The sequence below is a fragment of the Puma concolor genome, chromosome F2 (assembly GCF_028749965.1).
Source record: "Puma concolor isolate L17-30 chromosome F2, mPumCon1.1.hap2, whole genome shotgun sequence".
Taxonomy (NCBI): domain Eukaryota; kingdom Metazoa; phylum Chordata; class Mammalia; order Carnivora; family Felidae; genus Puma; species Puma concolor.
In genome coordinates, this window is record NC_141684.1 from 22,617,653 (window position 1) to 22,635,153 (window position 17,501).

The following is a 17,501-nucleotide window of genomic DNA, read 5'->3' on the forward strand; positions in this document are numbered from 1 at the left end:
ATGTGATTTAGTAGCACAAGTGACAACCAGAAAACTCTTACACTATGCCCCTTTTTTTTTTTTTTGACAAATTTTTCTGCTTTGTAAAATGATCTATGACTCCTAATTCTGATTTATTTTTGTGTGTGTGTGAAATAATGCTAGGTGCTATCTAGCTCCTTTCTTGTTTTCTTTTTCCTCTTAAACTTCCATTTTTAAAAAATTTTTATCATGGAAATTTAACAGCCAAAAATTAGATTAGTATAATGAACCCCATGCACTGTTGTTTAATTTGAATATGTTGCCAGTTTTATTTCATATGTATTTCCCCAATTCAACCTCCAACGCACACTGGATTGTTTTAAGGAATATAGATCTTCCTTTCTCTGTAAATACTTCAGTATGTATCTCTTTTGAGGTAAGGAATTTTTTTTTTTTTAATTTTTTTTTTTTAACATTTAATTTTGAGAAAGAGAGAGAGCGAGCACAAATTGGGAAGAGGCAGAGAGGGAGGGAGACACAGAATCTGAAGCAGGCTCCAGGCTCTGAGCTGTCAGCACAGAGCCCGACATGGGGCTCGAACCCACGAACCATTAAGATCATGACCTGAGCCGAAGTCGGACACTTAACCGACTGAGCTACCCCGGCGCCCCAGGAATTTTATAAATATATCCATAACAACATCCCATCTTAAAAATACAATATTTCTTTAATGTGATATCCAGTCAGCATTCAAATGTCCCCCGTTGACACATAGGCCTTTTTCCCCCAATTTAAGTTAGGGTCTGTACACATTCTGTAAGCTGCATTTGGTTGGTATGTTTCAGAAGTCTCTTGTGTTTTTATTGGCATTTGCTAAAAAAAAAAAAAAAAAAAAAAAAAAAAACATGTTTTGGAGCATTTACATTCTGAATTTTCCTGATATTCTACATTGTTTAATGTTACATGTTTTTTATTTAATATTTTTTAAATAATAGAGATTATTTGTTAGAAGAAGAAAGTCTCAGAAAAGCTGGGTAGCTTCAGTGTTCGTAACACCTGTAAGTTTCACAACCCTGATGAAAACTCATGCCTGTCTAGACCATGCACTTCTAAGTTTTTCCTCTGTATACTCTATTACCTTATGTAGTGATTTCAGCATATTCTATTTTGCCTGCCGGTCACTTATGATTTTTAAATAAGCATACAAAATAAATTCCAAATCACTGTTAAAATTCTTAAATTGTAGGGGTGCCTGGGTGGCTCAGTCAGTTAAGCATCCCAACTTTAGCTCAGGTTGGGATCTCACAGTTCACGATCTCACAGTTCATGGATTCGAGCCCTGCATCGGGCTCTGTGCTGACAGCTCAGAGCCTGGAGCCTGCTTCGGATTCTGTGTCTCCCTCTCTCTCTGCCCCTCCCCCACTCATGCTCTGTCTCCATCTCTCAAAAATGAATAAACGTTAAAAAAAAAAAAACTGAAAAAGATTCTTTAATTGTATTTAGTATTCTATATTAAGACTTATAAACCATAAAAAAAAAATAAAAAATAAAAAATAAATTAAAAAAAAAGACTTATAAACCATGATAACTTGTGTGCATGTTTTTTCCTTATAGAGAGAATTAGGATTTTATATATATATATATATATATATATATATATATATATATATATACACGTATACACACACACATACATATATATACGTATATATACGTGTATATATATGTATATATGTGTATATATATGTATATATGTATACGCGTTACAGTAAGACTTGAGACTAAAATGTATTTGAAATTCTTTTAAAGTGACATAGATGTGGCCCAGCAGTTCAGCCTGAACCAGAGTAGAGTGGAAGAAATAACCATGAGAGAAGAAGTTGGGAACATCAGTATTCTACAAGAAAATGATTTTGGTAATAGAGAAACAGATCACTAGACACTAGCTAATGTTAGAATTATGTTGTTGCACTACTAGCAATTTGAAAAAGAAAACCCAGACATATGTTACATTTATGATGACAGAAAAAATTTTATCTCCTGTATTTTCATCAAAAAAAGAATTTGCCTTCCTACCAGTATATGAACCGTCATTTCCATTTATGCACCAAACTTGATTTCGTCTACTCCTGCCCCCCATACACAGTGATAGAACCTATGTATGGATCTCTGGAGGTACATATTAAAGTCATCTACAGTTATCCTCTTTGCCAAGCTAACTTAAAGAGCAAGAAAGGGTCATTGTCACAACATCCAATTGAGAAAGTTGTACAGAGATGACCGTTCTAGCATAATATTGTAGTATATTTCTCTTTTCTCAAGTCCTCAAAATCCAATTTCATTATGTACCTACTACTCTTTTTGAATAGTGTTTAAAACAAGTTAGCAGAAGTATTTTCTTGATGAAAACACATTGTAACAAAATCTGAGTATTTATGCGACCTAACCTACATACATAGTTAAATTTACCTGATATATTTAAGATGATGTAAATATGGATCCTACTTTTGAATTTGCTAGTCATGCCCCAGAATCAGTTTATGAAATATAAATGCTAAAGGTTTAAAGTTTAAACTAGATGTTTTAATACTCAAGTAAGACTTCCATAAGTAGATGTGGCATCACAATTATCATAAATCGTTAGGTGCTTTCTTTTATAACAGTGATGTTTGTAACTTTGTTTACCTTATCACTAAAATTTGTTCAGGCGACTTTGGAATGGATGATCGTGAGATAATGAGAGAAGGCAGCGCTTTTGAGGATGACGACATGTTAGTGAGCACTAGCGCTTCTAACCTCCTGTTAGAGCCTGAACAGAGCACCAGCAATCTGAATGAGAAAATTAACCATTTAGAATATGAAGACCAATATAAGGATGACAATTTTGGAGAAGGAAATGATGGTGGTATATTAGGTAGGTCACAACAAGGTGGTTATTTTAACATTTCCTTGTTCAGTTGTGGTGTTTTAGAGCAGTCACTAATTTTATGCCTTAAGCAGCTCTTTGGGTACAGATGTGTGAATTGTGACCATTTGATTTCATTGAAATTCTCTGAAACTAGCCTAAAAATATGATGTACCTGATTTTCTTAAAGGTGCTTGTCTCAGAGTGTTAAGGTTTACTAGTTCTTAAAACTTCTCTATTTGTGTTTGATATCTATATTAAGTAAATATGTTTTAAATAGAGATATGAACCAGAAAATCTAAATTAAGAATGAGAAATTTTTTTGTATATGGTTTTATACTTTCGTATGCTACCTTGAAGAGAAACAGATGGAAGTTGAAGTTTTTTAATTTGGTTGATTTTCATATAATTGTATTTCCTAGTGATTAGCTATTCTTTTAGCATTTCTTTTTCAAGTTATAACTAAATTACATTCCCTATTTCAGATGACAAACTTATAAGTAATAATGACGGTGGTATCTTTGACGATCCCCCTGCCCTGTCTGAGGCAGGTGTGATGTTGCCAGAACAGCCTGCACATGATGATATGGATGAGGATGATAACGTATCAAGTAAGCATTTCCTGTTCAGTGACCTGGACATGATTATATGGTAGCTAGAAAGGTATTTAATGTAGACGACCGTAAACTAAAAGTTCCAGCTTTTAATGAATTGTAAATCTTCTTAAAAACAGTGTTTGGTTCTTATTCTCTTTCATGTTTAACTCTGTCCCTCCACTTTTGTGGCCAGTAGGGTTCACGTCTGGAGCAACTCCTTCATAACTAGAAAAGTGTTGGTTATTGGTACCAGTGGGTTTCTTTCAATTTCTCAAGGGGATTTTGTCCTGCCATTTGTAGGAGATGTATTACATACGCAAGGCTTTTGTGACCAAATTTCTGTTTTTATAGTGGGTGGGCCTGATAGTCCTGATTCGGTGGATCCTGTTGAACCAATGCCAACTATGACTGATCAGACAACACTTGTTCCAAATGAGGAAGAAGCCTTTGCTTTGGAACCTATTGATATCACTGGTGAGCAAACAGACTTTTTCAACATATAAAATTTAGAATATAAGGTCCTAGTTCTGGCTGCTCTTCGCTAATCTGCTACTCTTGTTTTAGATAACTAAGCTTCTTTCTTTTTGTCAGGTATCTATTATAGAATCTTCAGTTATAATCCAGATATCTTACAGAATATCTGTACAGGTCGCTCTGAAATATAGAGAACACGTTTTTTGCTAACGTGTATCTTAGTCTTTGGGGGTTCCCAAAAAAGATCACAGGTAACAATTAGAAAACATTACAAGGCATTTTACAAGATTGATTACCTTCCAAAGTTCTAGGTTCTGTAGAGTTGGGCTACAATCTGGGAAAAGCTAAGCATATTCTTTTTTTATTTTTATTTTTTTAACTGGAAATGTGATTTCTAAAATAAGCACTTTTAGTGCTTATTAAGAAACAAAGCCAAACATACTGGGGTGCTGTTTCTCAATAAAAGGGGCAATTTAAGATTGGTAAATTAGATGTGAAACTAAAATTTCTAGATGGTTTATGGGTACTTTGGGGTGAATACTTGAAATTAGTTACACTATAATTCAGGATACAGCTATCACTTTTAAATAGAACAAGATAAACTTTTTTTCTACCTAAAACTAGAATTTGATCACCAAAAATTGCCTTGGGCTTCTGGTATATAAAGAGTGCTTGGTAGACATCTATTTAGAAACTGAAAATAGAACAAAGAACAAGTCTTTATCCCATGGAACTTAAGTACTAATTAGGGGAGCATGAGTAAGTACAATATGTACTGTATTAGTGACCGATTTTGTAGAGAGCTATAAATAAGGCAAAATAGGTACACCGCACTGGTTAAAATAGGATAATCAGAGGGCGCCTGAGTGGTTCAGTTGAGCGTCCAACTTCGGCTCAGGTTGTAATCTTGCAGTTTGTGAGTTTGAGCCCCACATCAGGCTCGTTACCGTCAGCCTGTCAGCACAGAACCCACTTGGGATCCTCTGTCCCCCTCACTCTGCCCCTCCCCCCTGACTTGCACTCTCTAAAAAAATAGTAAAAAAAAAAATAATAATCAGGATTTGCAGTCTGTTTTAAGAACTTCAACTTTCAGAGACGGGAACTCAGTAGCTGGAGAATAAGTGTTGTACAGGGGCTGTCACTGTATAACATCTTTTTGAATCTTGAATTCTGAACTCCCTGAATGTTTTATGCATAAAAATCGTGGAGGTATAACATTTCTGACAGGATGTGATGTTGAGGAATTTGTAGCCTAAGAAATTGAGAGAATGCTGCCTACTTTGCTGAGTTTTTGGTAAGGATTACGAGTGAGTGTACAGGCAGGATTGAGAGTAGAGCTCCAGGTCCATCTGGGTGTGGGCTTTTGTTTTACTTCATCAGTCTGCTTGTACAAGTGCCATGTGTGAATTGTAACTTCTCCACTAAAAATCATAATAATTGCAACCATTTACAGAAGACTAAGTATTTTACAACTCCTATAAGTGGTTGGCATTATTTCAAGTGAGAAAATAAAGGGATAAGCAAGATGAAGTTAACTTTTCTAAGTGGTCACTTGGGTAATAATAAATTACAAAACCCAGTTCTTGAGCCCAGATCTGAACCAAGTATGATAGGTTCCTTTTTACACTATAAACCTACATGGGAAAAATATATTGGCACTTGAATTATTTTACTCATTTTGTGCCTAAAGTCTATAAATATTCATTCAGCAAATTTTTATCAAGCACCTATTGTGTATGCCAGTCTCTATTCTACATGGTACTGCAGAAACATCAGTTAAAACGGATTCTGCCCTCTTGATGTTTTTCTACCAGGTGTATAGAAAAGCAGGGATACAATGAGACCAACTCTGGTGGCTCTTTATTTCATGATGGCCTCACAGGAAAATGACCTTATTTTGTTCTATCATTCCAGTCAAAGAAACAAAAGCCAAGAGGAAGAGGAAGCTGATTGTTGATAGTGTCAAAGAGTTGGATAGTAAGACCATTAGAGCCCAGCTCAGTGATTATTCTGATATTGTTACTACTTTGGATCTGGCACCACCCACCAAGAAATTGATGATGTGGAAAGAAACAGGGGGAGTGGAAAAACTCTTCTCCTTACCTGCTCAGCCTTTATGGAATAACAGACTACTGAAGGTAATAGAGTTTGCAGAATTTTTTTAAGTTAATTTTTAAAACTTTTGAATCATTTTTGATCAAGTATTTTCAACTATATGGCACTTTTTTTTACTTAAATCACAATATACTGAACATAACCTATCGGAAAGATTGTGTTGACACCTGCATTTCTAAAAGATGCAGAAGGAATTTTTTCTGTATGAAAAAGCTGCTGTGGTTTTTAATTCTCTCTCCTCAACCTCTCTCTGATAAATTACTAATTCTATTACCTTAGCATACACTGTGCTTCAAGTCTACAATCCTTAGATACCGCTTTCAAGCCAAACCATGGCGTGGTTCTCCTTTTCCTGGAATAAAGAATTCTCTGATGGGGCGCCTGGGTGGCTCAGTCCACTGAGCGTCCAACACTTGTTTTCCACTCTGGTCACAATTTCATGGTTTGTGGGTTTGAGGCCTGCTTGGGATTCTCTGTCTTTGCCCTTCCCCTGCTTGTGCACTTGCTCACTCTCAAAACAAAACAAAACAAAACTATCTGGCTTTAAATTTATTTAATAAGAATTACTTTCATCTCTAGGCTCTTTTCTACTCATTTTAGGTTCCATACTATTCCAAAACAAGGTCCAAAAGTGGAGAATGCTGAGTGAATCAGACTGTTATTCTAAAGTTGAAATATGCATAGAATTGATTTTACGATAGATATTACTAGAAAGTATTTCAGAGCAGCAGTGCTATTGTAAAATTTATTTATTGGAATCTGAGTGATGGAATTATTTGGAAGAAAGTCTTTAAGGTATTTCTACTCTTTGACTTAGTGATCTCATTATTAGGAAAATTCCTAAGGAAGTAATTCAAAATATGGAAAACCGTTTCTGTGAGTATGGTCCATTACAGTGTTTGCAATAGAGCAACAACAAAATAGCAAAAAAATGGTTCAAATGTGGTATGTACACGTGTACATATATATCTCCACTCTGTGGAAAATTAAGTAGTTATTAAAATTAAAAGTGATAGTATTATATGGAAATCTTATTAACTAAGTGAAAAAAAAACAATATGTAAAACCACTTGGTATGTTTCCAGTTAGAGTAAGCGTATGAATATGAAAATAAACTGCAGGCAAACAAATTTAAAATTTTAGTGTTCTCTGCAGGTTACAGGATAGTGGATAGTTTTTCTTTATTGATTTTTCTGAAATTGCTGTACTTAATAATTTGTTAACCTGTATTTAAAAATTAAGACGGAATGAAGTGTGGATTTAACATGAAGTAGAAATCATACAACTATATTAAAATGTACTTAATGGAAAATAGAAATGTCAGTGGTGGATTTTAATATGATTTTTATTTTATAATTGAGATTTTTTTTTTCCCTAGCTCTTTACACGCTGTCTTACACCACTAGTACCAGAAGATCTTAGAAAAAGGAGGAAAGGAGGAGAGGCTGATAATTTGGATGAATTCCTCAAAGAATTTGAAAATCCAGAGGTTCCCAGAGAGGACCAGCAGCAGCAGCACCAGCAGCGTGATGTTATCGGTATGTTCTGTTAGAATAGTTCCTTGATGACTTACCTGTATATTGGCAGAGTAGAAGAAATCGGGAACAAAGGGGTATACTCAAATTTTTGGACCTGGAAATACATTCCTTACTATAGCGTTCGATTTCTTTGTGAAATATAAGCTTTCTGTTTTTGGAAAGGTTTAAAGTAGGACTGGCTGAGTAATCTTCTGCTAAAAGGATTATCCTGCATTGGGTTGGAGGTGGTGAAACTTGTCCTTTTAAGGCCCTTTTCCACCTTTAAATGTATTGACAACTTGAGTAATATTTGTTGGGGGGAGAGGTGGTAAAAATTTATTTGGCCTTCTTCATTAGAGAAAAAGTACTCTTAATATATTAATATTAAAAGTAAATTCTCTAAAATATTATTAAAGACTGTATGATCCACATGTCCTCTTCATATGACCAATTGCAGATGAGCCCATTTTGGAAGAACCAAGCCGCCTCCAGGAGTCCGTGATGGAGACCAGCAGGACAAACTTGGATGACTCAGCCATGCCCCCACCGCCTCCCCAGGGAGTGAAGCGAAAAGCAGGACAAATTGACCCAGAGCCTGTGATCCCTGTAAGTAAGCATATCAGTCATTAAGAATTTTAGATCCCTAGTAATAAGGTTATCTAAGGAGCTCTTATGAAGTATTAATGGCAGGGAATGGGTCTAGAGAGAAAGAATGGCAACCGAAGATGTGAACACAGTGTGCCCTCAGTGGGAGAAGATATCTGGGAGTTTGAGCCTTTCTGACTCTTCTTAGATAGTTTTGTTTCAGAGGGGCCTAACATGACCATCCTTGGTTAATGTGAAATCCTTGATTCTGAACTTGGGTCCAGTTTATTATTTATTTATTTTTCTTTCTCAGGCAATAGTCCAGGTGAATCTGACAATTCTAGATTAAAGATGAAAATCATTATATAGAACCTGTTAAATTCTTTAAGTATCAAATATGTCATGAGTAAAGTGGTTTGTCACTTTTGTAATTAACACCTAGTTCCAGGTGTCTGACCAGTTTTTTAATAGGTTTTCTTCTTCTTGTCAGCAAGATTGAACAGTTTTTTCCAGTTTGACGGATACAAATGACATACTTATTACTTTACAGTATACAACATAATGATTTGATATTATGAAATCATTTCCCAACACACATACATATATATATTGTCTTACATGATTCTTTTTTTCTTGTCCTGAGAACTTGTAAGATCACCATACTGTGTTAGATCTCCAGAACTTACAACTGTAAGTTTATACTGTTGGACCATCTTCTTAACCTCTAGTAACTACTGTTGTACTCTTTTATGAATTAACCTTTTTTTATTCTACCTGTGAGAGCATACAGTATCTGTCTTTCTCTGACTTACTTCAAGTAGCATAATGCCTTTATAGTCCATCCATGTTGTTACAAAAGGCAGGATTTTCTTTCTCGTGGTAAATATTCCATAGTATATGTATTATATCTTCTTTATCCATTAATGGACACATTGTTTTCATGTCTTGGCTGTTATAAATAATGCTGCAGTGAACATGAGGGTGCAGATAACTGTTGAAGGTGGTGATTTCATTTCTGTTGGATAAATACCCAGAAGTGGAAGTGCTGTTCTAATCTTTTAAGGAACCTTCATACAGTTTTCCATAGTGGCTGCACCAACAGTGCACAAGGGTTTCTCTTTTGATGCTAGTCATTCTAACAGTGTGAGGGGATCCTTCATTGTGGTTTTGATTTGCATTTCCTTGCTTCAAAGATGTTGAGCACCATTTCATGGACCTTTTGACCATCTCTAGGGTCTTTGGAAAATGTTTATTCACCTCCTGTGTCCATTTTTTTTTTTTTTTTTAACGTTTATTTATTTTTTTGGGACAGAGGGAGACAGAGCATGAACGGGGGAGGGGCAGAGAGAGAGGGAGACACAGAATCAGAAACAGGGTCCAGGCTCTGAGCCATCAGCCCAGAGCCCGATGCGGGGCTTGAACTCACGGACTGCGAGATCGTGACATGGCTGAAGTCGGACGCTTAACCGACTGCGCCACCCAGGCGCCCCTCCTGTGTCCATTTTTGAATCAAACTGGTTTTATTTTTGCTCTTGAATTGTGTGAATTCTTTATTAGGGATATTAACGCTTATCAGATAAATGATCTGCAAAGATTTTTTTCCATTCTATAGACTGCCTTTTCCTTTTATCCGTAGCATCCTTTGCAGAGCTTTTTAGTTTGATGTAGGTCTATTTGTGCTTTTATTGCCAAGACCTATTTTGAGGAGCTTACCCATCCTGTTTTCTCCTAGTAGTTTTGTGGTTTCAGATCTTACATTCAAGTCTTTAATACATTTTGAGTTGATTTGTGTGTGTGCTGTAAGATAGGGGTCCAATTTTTCCAGAACCATTATTGAAATAAGATTTCCACGTTGTAGGCTATATACATGGGTTGATTCTTGGGCTCTCTATTCTGTTCCAGGTTCCTGTAGTATGAGACCGTTTTAGGCTGTCTTATTAAATAATCAGAATATACTTGTCATGAAGTAACATCTGGCTACCCTTAAGTTCATGTAGGATAGGAAAACTAAAATAAGTATAAAGGGAGTAAGGTGTAGTGTGAGGCTCCCTAATCCTAAGTTTATAGAATAAATGAATCTGGGCAAAAGGATGATTTTTTATAACCTTAGGCTCTTGGTTCAGCCTCCATCAGGAGGTTTTTGGCAGAAGATTCCTCTGCCAATTTTAATGCCAATTTTAAGAACTAGTTTCCTGTGCCCTCTGATGGTAGAGTTGTCAAGGAGAGCATCTTCCTGTATGAGCTCAGGAATGAGGGTGGAAACAGGTATCAAGAGAGTTACTCTAGTACTACTGTCCTGGAGGAACTTGTTTTGTAATGTTCTTCACTGTTTACATTAAGCCTGTGAGAGGAAGGATATTCAAGAGATGGACTCAGAAAGATAGTCTTCTCATTCCTATAATTTGCTGCCAGTAAGAGCTCCAAGGCAAGCCCACGCTTAGTTGTAATAATCTTAAGACAGTTGTGTGTAGTAATGGTTGATAGTACAGGCTATTTAACGTTAAAGCCTTTTTGCGTTGCCTTAGAGTTAGTGGGTGGGTCTGTTTTGTATGGTTTTTCCTAAAATGCTACTAGACAAAGCTCTGGGGGTTTTCTGTTCCTGGTTTTTCTTGTGATTTACAACTTGCTCACATGGACTTTATAGGTATTTGATGCCTAAAAAGTAAGTATAAGAACACAACACTTCTATGATTAATTTCTTCTGTACCCTAATGTTAAAGCTCTTTAAGAAGAACAGATCATCAAGTTTTGGTTTTAAGGAAGTATGGCAATATGACCCAGTATTTCTTTCTACTGTTTCAGCCCCAGCAGGTAGAGCAGGTGGAAATCCCCCCTGTAGAGCTGCCCCCAGAAGAGCCTCCAAATATCTGTCAGTTAATTCCAGAGTTAGAACTTCTACCAGAGAAAGAGAAGGAGAAAGAGAAGGAGAAGGAAGATGATGAGGAGGAGGAGGTAAGGAAATATTGGAAAAGATCTGATGAATAAATTCCCATCCCAGATTTAGCAAAAATCTTAAAACAGCTCTCTTTTACTTCTCATATTAGAGCTAAGGTAATTGATGTTGAGCATCACAGTGATGAAAAATGTTCACACATAAACAAAATTTAACCAAATTCTTAATGATCTGGATCATCATTAAGAACATCAAGTTTTATGCTCTGCTATACCTCATTGTTTCCCTTGTGGGCTTTTGAAGGACACACGACTGCCCTCTCACTGATTTCTTAAAGTCTAGGTGGTTTGTACCTGCTTTTATTATCTTGTGGCCAATTCTTACTATTAGTGTCTGCCTCTGGTATGACCTTGCTCTCTGTGGCCTGGAAATCACATAACCATTTTCCATGAGTTTTGTTTTCATTAGATTGGGGTGAGATGTGACTTGGCTAAAAGAAAGGTTTGAATGGCTTTATTTTTTTAAAAGAAGAGGTGCTTTGAGAATGGCTTTTCTTGGCTGTTTGGGGTCTTTCTGGACCTTTGAAGCTGTTCTAGGTAACTTAGGATTTATTATTTTGATGCTGTCAGAGATTTTAAATTTACAATGAAAATGTTAATAAAATATCTTCCAGGAAGTTTAAATTTCTTCTAAGACTAAAGGTTATGGATTGGGTATATATTTTCATGAGTATCTGTATTTATAATTTATCATCATTATGCCAACCATAGATTTTATAACCATTTAGTGCTTGAGTACCACCTTTTTTTACAGTCAGGATTTAGCCCCAGAGCTGCTACTCTTTTTATGCACTAATGTATGCCACATTATCTCAGACTGTGTTGAGTCAGTATTTAAAATTCTTGTGCATTTTATTATGTATGAAGCTGTAAACTCCCGGTTCTTGGAAATGGGGTATGTAGTTCCGGCAGAGCAGGTCTCAGCAGTCGCCCCATGCCAGCTTCACAGAAGACAGGTCTGCAGGTGACTGGGAGCCAGGCAGCTCAAGCAAAATCAAGTATTAGCCCATTTCTTTTAAAACACTATCCAGACCAGTAGTACTTCCTCATCTGCTAATCTGTATGCTCTTTGGTACTAGTCCGCAAGGAGATGAGCTATATATTCAGTTAAGTGTTTGCTTACAGGTACAGAAGACTTTCTTCTGTAAGTTAGGCAAGTTCATACTAGACACAGATATTTTCTGTTACTCAATACACAATTTAAATTAGACCTTTCAGGATAAAGGAAATAATTCATTTTGCAGAACACTTTTGTCAGCTTTTTTGTGTGTCGGGTGGGGTCATTTTCATTCAGGATGAAGATGCTTCTGGAGGTGATCAGGATCAAGAAGAAAGAAGATGGAATAAAAGGACTCAGCAGATGCTTCATGGTCTTCAGGTACGTGTGCCAGTCCAGACTTAGAAAGACTTGAGTGAAAACTTGACATTGCTCCCTCAAAAAGCACCATGGTATAACCAGAAAGTCTACGTTTGTGACACTTTTTCCAGCACAACGTATTCCAATACATATGCCAAGAGTAAGCCTGGGCTGCCTCAGTCCATTAAGTGTCCAGCTCTTGATATCTGCTCAGGTCATAATCACACAGTTTGTGGGATTGAGCCCTGTGTCAGGCTCCACGCTGCCTCTCCCCCTCCAAACAAATAAGGCCTTAAAAAAGAAAGAGTAAGCCTGGAAAGCATCTAGGTGAACACTTTGCAGTGGTTATGCTGCGAAGGTAAACTGTGGTGGTGGCTTATAGAATTCCTCTGTGTCTGCTACTTTTTAGTGATCATTGAATGTATTTGTTGGATCATTATTTGAGCATCTGTGAAATACCAGGCATGTTGCTTAAGGTTTCCCAAAATAGAGTCAAAGGATCGAGAGATTTTAAAAATAAGCTGAGGGGCGCCTGGGTGGCTCAGTCAGTTAAACACCTGACTTTGGCTCAGCCTGCTTCGGATTCTGTGTCTCCCTCTGCCCCTCCCCCACTCATTCTGTCTCTCTCAAAGACATTAAAAAAAATAAGTTGAAATCTTAGAGTTAGTGCTCAGTTTTACTATCGTATCACATTTGCTTTTCCCCTTTACCTTCACTATTGAAAAAAGTCCACTCCCACCAGAATACATAGTATACTCTTCCTAGTATCCAAAATTAGCATCTTTTTAAAATTAGCACTTTACTGGGGCTGTCGGTTCAGTGTCCAACTTCAGCTCAAGTCATAATCTCACAGCTCATAAGTTCCGAGCCCCACATCAGGCTGTGCTGACAGCTCAGGGCCTGGAGCCTGCTTCCAATTCTGTGTCTCCCTGTCTCTCTCTGCCCCTCCCCTGCTCTGGCTCTCAAACATTAAAAAAAAAAAATAGCACTTTCCTGTGAGATTACTTTAATTCTTCCTTTGTTTTATTTCAGCGAGCTCTTGCTAAAACTGGAGCTGAATCTATCAGTTTGCTTGAGTTATGTCGAAACACAAACAGAAAGCAAGCTGCAGCAAAATTCTACAGTTTTTTGGTTCTTAAAAAGCAACAAGCTATCGAGCTGACACAGGAAGAACCATACAGTGACATCATTGCAACACCTGGACCAAGGTTCCACATTATTTGAGCAGCTAGAAGCATTATAGCTAGTGTTCATTTCACTAGTGTATACAAATTGCCCCCATGTGTAGGGCACACAAAACCCTTTGAGAAAATTTAGATTTTTGTCTGTACAAAGTCTCTGCCTTTTTCTTCATTTTCCAGTATTTTAAATCTATCAGTTTCATCTTTAAGGGAAACTGCTTATATGGATGTGTTTGTGTTCTGATGGAGAAACAAGCACACCCGAGGACCCAGAAGATCATTTTAACAGTTCAGAACAGTTGTGTGCAATATTGGCGCATGTGATGATGAGTAGCAGTTGAAAGTCGGGATTTTTATCTTAGTTCTCCATTATTGCAGTGGAAAGGAAAACATGTCAGGAAAAAAACGCTGGACAGTTTAAGAACTATGGTGTGAGTCTTTGACAGAAAGAAGTCGTCTTTTCCCACTAGTAACACTGGCAATCTTAACACCTATTTTTAGAGATGGTGCCCAAAACAAATTGTCCTCTTGAGATACATTTTAAAGTGTAATTCCGTAATGACCAAGAGGGCACGTGAAATTGTGCTATATATAAGTAAAACCCTTCAGCTACAAAATGATAGAACTTGGTTTAAAGTGTTCTATTTTGTAAGTCATTCCATTTGAAACTTTTTAATGAACCTGACTATCCTGAAATCTGTTGTTTTAGTGAGGCTCTCAAATGAGCCAAAGTAGACTTTTTAGAGTAGAATAAATATAAAAACATTTTATAACTTTCCAGAAGCTATAAATCAAAGTTTTAAAAAGATGTTTGGATATATTTGAGTATTCAGATCATGAAAATAGAAATTGCTATGCCAACTAAAAGGACAGACTGATGGGAAATTATACACCTGGTTGACTTAGCCCTTAAGCAGACAATGCTGTTAATAACTAATGGCTTCTCTGATATTTATTACAAGTTTTAGTACTGATCTTTTCCCAATGCTGCACACTCCTATGTTTGGAACTTTATTTTTAATGGCTTTGCAACAGAAATCCTATATCCGGTTTCCTGTAATTTAAGAAAAACATCCAAATAAAGGCTTTATTATTAACAGACCAGATAGCACCAGAAATTATGTGACTATTATGATTCTCAAAATATGTCTTAACTTTTTAGGGCAAAATTACACTGAAAGTTCTAGCTTAAATGTTGGCACTTTTGTGGAAAAAAATCACTTTTCAAACTCAGACTTCAGTGTATACCCAATAATTTTAAATTATGTGAAATGTTTTAAATTAGTGAACTCGTAATTACTGTTTTGATGATTCAGTTTCTTGAGAATGGTAATTGTATAAAATTGCTATTGCAGCTTTATTTTCAATATGTGCCTGTAAACCATGGATTTTTCTCCCTTTGTAAAAAGTCATTGTAGATAATTGAATGTTTGATTATAGAAAGGTCATTAGTTTCTTGTTAACACATTTTGTTAGTCTGGTTTTGTTGCTTATCGGGTTTAATATTGTTCTTGAAAATAGTTGATGCTATGTTATGTATAACTTTTCTAATAAAAGTTGTGTTATAAGCTGTAAATTTTGGAGTATTGTTTTGTTGATCGTGTTCCCCAGGAAAATGTTAATTATGCCTCATCTTTTGTTTGCCTTCTCTAGAATAATTGTTCATACAGATAGTGAATTTTTCAAGTCTTGGGTTAAAAAAATGAAAGATCAGTGTCCTTGTCAACAGAAGGGCCATATGATCTGAAACTTGGGTAGATATACAGTAATGATATATATTAGCATGTAATTAAAATGAAAGTAACCAATGGCTAGTGCTGAGGAATCTTTGGGGCACAGATATATCCCTGTAACTGCTAAGTACCTGCAAATTATGACGTGCCTATTGGTATATGCCCTTGCAGCCCTAAACAAAGCCGATGAACTGGAGGCTTCCTGAGCCCATCTGAGAAAGCTACTGAAAGCCAGGGCATTCAGTAATTTGACATGTCCCTACCTGTGCACATTCAGCCTTACCCTGTTCCCAACTGTGAGCTTTAAGAAACTAAGATGGTTTAAGCCTTGCTAAATCTTAAGCATTAGTTTACTGCTGTTTGTAATAGGAAAACCAGTGTTTACTAAGCACCTATTGTACTCAAACCCAAACATTCTTCAATTTGAGGCTCACCACCTATGGTAAAACAGACTAGGGGAAAATTATAACCTAATGTGAAAGTGATGGAGTCTAGAATACAGCATGCCAAAATATCTGGGAATGGTCCAGAAAACGTCCCAGAAAATAAAAATCTTTTGGCCAACATTTAAAAGATGGAAAATAACTTAGATTTAGGGTCCAAGATGGCAACGTAGAAAGATCAACTCACCTCCTCCAGGAACACACCAAATCTATGCCTATTTATAGGACCGTTGTTCCTTAAGAAGAGGGCTGGACGACACCTTCACAAGAGAGACCACATACAGAAGCAAGAGGCAGACAGGACAACAAGGGAATCAGATGCTATGAATGGTGATGGGAGGGATAGTACTGAGGGACTGACTGCAGATTCATCTGCCCTGGGGCACAGAAAAGGAGCCGTTGTGTAAAAGAGCAACGAGTATATAAAAGATCCAGCCCTAGAACCCTGCCAAATTTCTTATAAGGAAATGTCCGCACACCTCTCCTGGATATCCTGGGGCACAGAAAAAATAAAGTTTGAAAGACCAGAAAATAAAAGAGGCAGCCCCACAACTCCACTGAACAGCAAGGAAGCTGCTGGAACTCTCCCAAGTCAGAAAGGTTGTCAAAGCACCATGGTTTACGTTCCCCCCTACACTTTGGTCAGAAGGGAAGGCCTGGGTGCCCTAGACAGCTTACCACTTCGATGAGCCCCAGGCCCTTAACCTAGAGTAGTCCCAAGAACTAAATGAAACATAAGCAATATGCCTGATAAAGAGTTAAGTGATCATAAAAATGCTTTCTGGACTGGAGAAAAGAGTGGAAGAACTCAAGAGTTGCAACAAAGAGGTAGATAATATGAAAAAGCCAACTAGATTTGAATACAATAACAGTGAAAAGTACACTAGAGGGAATCAACAGATCAGCAGATGCAGAACAAATTAGCAATCTAGAAAATGGGGTAAAGGAAGTCAGCACCCAAGCTGAACAGCATAAAGAGTTTTTAAAAATAAAGATATGTTAAGTGATTTCTTGGACATCAACAGAACATTCACATTATAGAAATCCCAGAAGGAGAAGAGCGAGAAAAAGGAGGAAAACTAACTTAAATATACAGCTGAAAATTTCACTAACCTAGGAAACAGATATCTAGTTCAGGAAGCAGAGAGTTCCAAACAAGATGAACCCAAGGAGATCCACACCACAACATGTAATAATTAAAATGTTAATGGTTAAAGATAAAGAGAATTCTTTAAACAGTAAGAGAGAAGCAAAAGATTGTATGCAAGAGAAACCCCATAAAACAGCTAAATTTTCAGCAGAAAATTTTCATGCCGAAAGAGAGTGGAATGATATATTCAAAGTGCTGGGAGGAAAAAACCTACAACCAAGAATATTTGACCTAGCAAGATTCAGAATTGAAAGACAAAGACTTTCCCAGGTAAATAAAAGTTAAAAGCACATCACCACTAAATTGGCCTTATAACAAATGTTAAAGGGACTTCTCTAAGAGGAAAAGTCCATAATTAGACATAATAAAAATATGAATAAAAAAGATATAAAAACATGACATACACATAAAAATGTGGAGAAGTGAGTAAAAAATTATTTTAGAGTATGTTTGAAGCAAAATGACAATAACTTAATAGAGATTGCTATGTACTTAAGATGTTATTTATGAAACTCTTGGTAACCACAAACCC

At 36.6% G+C, this 17,501-nt stretch overlaps 1 protein-coding gene across 2 annotated transcripts in view; it reads left to right on the forward strand.

Moving 5' to 3' along the window:
* Nucleotides 1-15,219, forward strand: part of RAD21 (RAD21 cohesin complex component) — a 30,618-nt gene extending 15,399 nt beyond the window's left edge. For both annotated transcript variants that reach the window (XM_025922727.2, XM_086695724.1), the window contains exons 5-14: nt 1,771-1,877; nt 2,669-2,875; nt 3,352-3,477; nt 3,814-3,936; nt 5,851-6,074; nt 7,430-7,589; nt 8,026-8,174; nt 10,956-11,105; nt 12,400-12,483; nt 13,495-15,219. In XM_025922727.2, coding sequence (XP_025778512.1) covers nt 1,771-1,877; nt 2,669-2,875; nt 3,352-3,477; nt 3,814-3,936; nt 5,851-6,074; nt 7,430-7,589; nt 8,026-8,174; nt 10,956-11,105; nt 12,400-12,483; nt 13,495-13,686 — 1,522 coding nt within the window. In that variant the 3' untranslated portion in view covers nt 13,687-15,219. The remainder of the gene's footprint in view (nt 1-1,770; nt 1,878-2,668; nt 2,876-3,351; nt 3,478-3,813; nt 3,937-5,850; nt 6,075-7,429; nt 7,590-8,025; nt 8,175-10,955; nt 11,106-12,399; nt 12,484-13,494) is intronic.
* The last annotated feature ends 2,282 nt before the right edge of the window (nt 15,220-17,501 follow it).